Genomic DNA, 6,000 nt, shown 5'->3' with positions numbered 1-6,000 from the left:
ATTTCTGACCAACAGCATCCCCATGACCAAGCCAATCCAAGCATTTGGATTCCTTTGGTCAACACCCAACTGTGTCAGTGGCTCTCAGAAGCTACCCTGTGAATGTCACCAAACTCGGAGGCTTGGCTGGGGCTCCCTCCTGGGGCACGCTGGGTCTGCATTTCCCCCCCGAGTCTGAACTCAATACACACTTGGGAATGAAAGCGGTGGCTTCAAGTTCTGAAAATAAGTTACCAGTAAAAAGTGACGTTCCGTTTCTGTCAGAGAGAAAAAGAGCAAAGGCTGGCTGCGCTGCTCAGGAGTCCGGAGTCCCCACAGGCTCGCCAGGCAGCAAGGGCCGGGCCACGTGGCTGCAGCGGAAAAACCTGGACTGGCGCCGGCCATGCATTGCTGACATGCTTAAAAGGTCTTTGGAAAACTGAAGCTAGTCTGACGACATGGTCAGAGAAGTTTAAATGAGTTTTAGGAAAGCTGACGGCCTGCAGTGTCTGGCAAGTAACCGTTCAGTGTCACGAGTGGCCCTCTCCACACCTGCCACGGAGGGAAACACACCACCCGGTAATACTACTGGCGAGGCAGGAGAAGCCTGCCACCATCGACAGCCCAGATCCGCCACGCAGGCGACGCTCTTTCTGAAAATAAACTCGGATGGCAGCAGTTCCGTTTGGAGAAAACTGTTCACCATACAAACAAATGTGAAAACAATAAAAAACGCGTTGAAAGTTAAAAAAATGTACAAGCGAAAATTTAGAAAGGAAAAAGGTTTAGACATTATTACCATTCAGAAAACTGCTAAATGGTGCAAAAAAAAAAAAAAAAAAAAAAAAGTGAAATTCACAAAACAATGCTTATTCAGGATCTTTTTGTGAAAAATTCATACAAAAATCAACAGCAAATTTATATTTCTTGCTATAAAAACTTACTAGGTACATATGTGGGTGGAGGTGTGGAGCGGGAGGGGTCTGTTAGAAAATAATTAAAATGAAATACAAACGTGTGGTAGTTGCCAGTGGCGAATGTGCTGGCGATCTGAAATCGATCCAATCTGGACTTCAAACTACATGAGTTCGAACTAGATCCCTTTCCGTAAGCACCTTGGTAGCTAATTCACAAGTCGTTCGTTCCCAGGGACCTTGACAACCTGCATTTATTATATATATATATATATATACTTCTCCTATAAATGCATTATAAATATTTTATCAAGATTTCATAAGAATCAAGTTTCTTAGCTTGGAATACATTGGAATATATATTATACATATATATATTTATTTATACCTAAAATTTAAGCAGTACTTCATGCTACTTGCTTTTAATAAAAAGCATTCCAACCGTAACACTGAAGGTGTGCCTAGGACATGCTTCACAACCAATGGAGATGCTCAACTGTTATATGACGTATGAGAAAAGAACACTTTGGATTCATTTAAAATTTGTTAGACTTCAAAACTCCCGAGAGTATTTGCCATTTTTTGGGAACTACCTCCATTTTTCTTACACAACAATAAAGCAAAAGGAGGGCGGCAGGTTGGCAGCCCTCTGGAGCCGCCGGCCGCAGCCTGCGCCTGCTCTCGAAGCCCTGGCCAGCACGGGGCAGCCTCCTGCCCCATGGGCACTGCCAGCCCCACCAGCCACAGGACTGTCCCATCAATTCCTGCTGTTTATTTTTTTCTTAAGGCATTGTTCCTCAGACTTCAGAAAACCCAGCCACAAAAATCCATCAGAGCAATAAAAAAAAGGCACAAACTTGCATCTTCCGATGGCTTTGAGAAAGCAAAGCCGGCTCTTGCAGGCTCACATTTCCATTTTTGTCCATTTTTTTTTTTTTTCTTAAATGCTCATCCACTCTGTCCCCTACCCGGCTGCAAACCCCACCACACACCGCTCTGGTTCACAGAGGCAGGCCAGAGCGATAGAAAACGTTCTCTTTAAAAAGTAAGCTACAAGATGAGTGGTTTACACGGAGACTGTGGAATTGTGGGTAATTAATCGTCAAACTTTAAGCACCAGTTTTGATCAAGTTTGTGTTGTGTTGTTAGATCTTTGATTTTCATTTCTTTTCCTCATGTCAGCTAAATCGGGCAACTCTGCCAGGAGCTGCCGCAGGCTTCCTCCCTCTTCGGCATCCCTCACGGGGGCCGAGGGCGAGCCTGGTGCCCTGCATGTCGGTGTCTGCTCTTCCCGGCGTCTGTCCCGGGTTCTGTGTAAGGCTGCCCTGCCCGGTGAGACCTGGGGTCTGGGCCCCTGGCGCACCTGCGGATTCTGAGAGAACGCCTGGCAGGATGCAGAGAAACAGCAACTTTTCTTGGCGGAGCTTCAAGACAGACAGACAAACAAGAGTCGCAGCTGTGGGCATGGTTACAGGGGCGGCTCCTCTTCCATGGGCTCCTCCTCAGGCCTGTGGCAGTGGAAAGGAACATGGCAGAAAAGAGAAAGGACAGATGGAGGGTTAGAGGCAGCACTGCAGGGCCTTCTCTGTCTGTCGTCTGGCCCTCTTCCCCCAACAGGACTGCTCTCCCCCTCCCACCTCCCACCTCCCACCTCCCACCTCCCACCTTCAATTCCTGGCTCCTAACCAGGTGTTACTGGGCCACCTGCTCAGGGATAAATGCTCCCCACTACACCCCGTGTTTCAAAGGGCCTTCCACACTGGAAAGATGTGTTGGATGGGGACACTTGATTCCCCCATGGCCTGAGAGGGCCTCAGATGCAGGAGCTGAGACTCGGTTCTCCTTCAGAAGGCGTCCCCTCCATGCAGTGCCACAGGCCAGGCCCTGCAGCGCTCACCTCTTTTCAGCGGGCTTCACACCTACGGACAGGGAGGCCATGGCGGTGACTGTCTCGGCTTCTTCATTCTCACGCTTCTGGGCCTCGACCAGGGAGTAGGCCACAGTGGAGGGGAGGCGCTGCAGGGAGCGCCAGTACTGGCCTGGGTGAGGAAAGCGCTAGGTTACAGACACCACGGGACTGGGCCCAGCAGGCTCTCCATGACCCTGTCCCTGACTCTAGGAGCACGAGGGGGCATGGAAAGACTGCCATCCAGTGTGGAGGGAATTCCCAACTGGACCTTCCAAGACCATGGGAGTGCTCCTATGTGGCCTCAGAGTAAGGGGACCATGCAGGGGGGGCTGGCCTGGCCCAGAGCCAGCCTCTCGGTGTTTTTCTGGCACCCAGGGGCTTCTCATCAGGACAGGGGAATAGCTCAGCACTAAGGCTAGGAGGGACCCAACACCCGTGCAGGACACACAGGTGAGACTCCTGGTTTCCACCCACCTAGACGGACAGTCTCCACAATTTGGGCCATCCTAAGGACCCAGGACAAAACGAGCTTTGTAACAAGAGTAGCACACTTTGTGACAAGGGTAGTTAGCACACTGTCTGAGTCACCTGGCTGTGTGTCAGTTCCCCTGGTCCCCAGCACCTGATGTTGGATGGGAAGTACTAGGAAATAGGGAGCCCTGCATCCCACACTGAGTCTGCAGGAGGGGTGGGGTTCTTGGGCCAGGGAAGAGACCAGACCTGAGGACACAGTTCACGCCCTGGCCCCACCCTGCTAGCTGGGGACCTGGGAGCAAGTGACTTCCCAGTCTCCTGGAGGCAGGCTCTTTTGTGACATGGAGGTGATGACACATTGTAGTGGGCTGTGGGGAGTGAGTGGGGGTTTAACAAGAGTCTCCACCAGCTCGTCAAATCTGGCTGGAAGCGAGGCCTGTCTTATAGGCCCAGGACGCAGCAGGCAGTGACACGAGAGGAGCCCAGGGCAGGGGACTCGGGGCCGGGGAGTCGGGTACTCTCCCTCCCACAGGAGAATTTCCCGGCCAGAGACCTGGCCCGGACAACTTACTGTGAATCTCAATGACCTTCTCCATGGACCGGACAGCGTTGGCATTGGGTCTCTGTTGTAAAACCTTTTCTGGGAGAGGATCGAGCTGCAAAAGACATGTGACTGTATGATTAATATAACCCCGTGCACATCAGAGCAGGCTGTTCACAATCAGCACTTGTGTCTTAAGTGCACTTGCCAACGGCGAAGAAACGTAAGTTTAACAGCCAGATGTGGGCTTCAGATTTATCACATAAACTTTTACAAAAGGGAACTTATTTTCCTTAGGGCACTTTGCTTAGGAAACTCAGGGATGCTTGTGGTCTCAGGTAACAGGGCCAAAGAGGGTGTCCGGGAGGGGCTGGTGCAGACTTCAGCATGAGATCAGGGGGATAACTACCACTTTTTGGGAACATCACTTTCACATTCCTGGTATTTTAAATAAAAATGCTTGACTACTCCCTGGTGATGGTTTTCTTCTAATAACAGGGGAAAAGGTAAATCGAAGAAAAGTATTGAGCAGAACAGAAGGAACCTCTGCTCTAGGCGATTCCCTAAGTGCAGGCGGCAGGTAGCGGAACCCACACAAGGCCAGAGGGCCCCAGGGCAAACCAGAGTGGCTGCAACAGAGCATGAAAACACAATGATTAAAAGAACGTTAAATAACTGGATAAGCCTCCAAACCCCGGAGAGACCTGGGGGCTCGGTGGAAGCTGGAACCCACTGAGACACACTGGGGACAGGTGGGCTGGAAGCCGGGAGCCCCAGGATGAGCCAGGGAGGGCAGATGCACAAACTTGATCGCAGAGACGACTGTAAGCAGTTTTGTTTTTAGCTTTGGCTCTGGGTAAAAGCTAGAACAGAGGCACCCGAGATAATGCCAGGTAAACACGAAGCGTGCAGACCTGCACTTGCAGTGGTGGCTCTGTGACAGGCACAGCAACTGTCGATCCTCCCATGGGCACCCGGCCCGAGGCTGCCAACCAGTGCTGGCAGCTCAGTTCCAAGGAGCATGGCCTCCCGATCATGAAGCACAGAAGCCAGCGAGCTGCACTTGGGTCAGGAGCAGCAATCTCGGCCTCTAATACCATCCTCCAATGAAAGGAACTGGCTCCCTGGAGACACGGCTGTTCTAGGGCAGCGGGGAGAACACGGAGGAGCCTGGGCGTCTTCCAGTGCAGAGTACAAAAGAGCTAAAGACAGATGCCAGGGCCCGTCCGAGGGACACACAAGGCCAGCAGGAAACGGAATACAAGACGCAATACTGAATCATAATCCCGAATCTGACATGAACAGCCATGAGCGAGCACTGATATAAAAAGTGACTGAGTACACAGCCCTCCCCTGACAGAGCTAACACCTCCCACCTGCCCCAAAGCACGTGCGGGGCTGCACGAGTGACTTCCAGCCGAAGGACCTTTACGGTGGGGACATACATTGACAAGCCCACTATCACCAGGCCCTCACGGTGAACTTCAGCAGGAGCCACGTGGACAGCATCGGGAGAGGAAGTGTGAGGAAGGGCACCGGACCCCTGGGGTTTTGCTTCCCTAACCCCTAAATCATGAGGGGAAAAACGGACAAACATAAATGGACTCTATAAAACACCTGACCAGCACTCCCCCAAACTGTGGCAGTTGTGAGAACATGAAAGACTGAGAAGTTGTCACAGCTGAGGAGACTCAGGTGACAGGCCGGCAGGGCCACTGTGGGCGGAAACAGAAGGGCTCTCAGGAAAACCGAGTGAACCTCGGTGTGTCCTGCGCTTCTGCTAGCAGCAGTGTGCCAGGGTTGGCTCCCAGGCAGTGACCCTGTCCTACACTGAGGTATGATGGTGACAACAGAGGGAAATGTCTGAGAGACACATGTGCTAACTCTGCTACTTACGAGTAAATTGAAAGGCACCCAAAAATCAAAGCTCCGCTCCTCAGAGACTGCGGCATTGAAATGATCAGTTTTAAGCTATAAAGCAAGCATGGAAGCAACAACTGCAAATGGCCCAGATGCAGCCCGGAGACTGGAATAGGTGCTGACCTGAGGGAGTGGCAGGCATCATCACAGGTGCCCAAACGGAGGGCATCCTGATGGACCACTGGTACCCACGCTCAGTTCAGGAGGGGGTCAAGACCCGAGCTGAGGAATTTTAAAGGGAAAACCCACTCTCAGGCAAATTG

The 6,000-nt window shown here is 51.6% G+C and overlaps 1 protein-coding gene across 9 annotated transcripts in view; it reads right to left on the bottom strand.

Annotated features, from left to right (window-relative positions):
• Positions 1-1,835: 1,835 nt before the first annotated feature.
• HDAC4 (histone deacetylase 4) overlaps positions 1,836-6,000 on the bottom strand; it is a 227,139-nt gene continuing 222,974 nt past the window's right edge. For all 9 annotated transcript variants that reach the window (XM_084892691.1, XM_084892690.1, XM_084892685.1 and 6 more), the window contains 3 exons: positions 3,848-3,932; positions 2,791-2,932; positions 1,836-2,401 (listed from right to left, as the gene is read on the bottom strand). In XM_084892691.1, the coding sequence (XP_084748817.1) occupies positions 2,362-2,401; positions 2,791-2,932; positions 3,848-3,932 (267 nt within the window). In that variant the 3' untranslated portion in view covers positions 1,836-2,361. The remainder of the gene's footprint in view (positions 2,402-2,790; positions 2,933-3,847; positions 3,933-6,000) is intronic.

The sequence above is a fragment of the Pipistrellus hanaki genome, assembly GCF_964339955.1.
Source record: "Pipistrellus hanaki genome assembly, chromosome: 8".
In the NCBI taxonomy this organism is placed as follows: Eukaryota; Metazoa; Chordata; class Mammalia; order Chiroptera; family Vespertilionidae; genus Pipistrellus; species Pipistrellus hanaki.
Note: the sequence above shows the minus strand (reverse complement) of the source record. Positions and strands in the feature narration are given on the sequence as shown.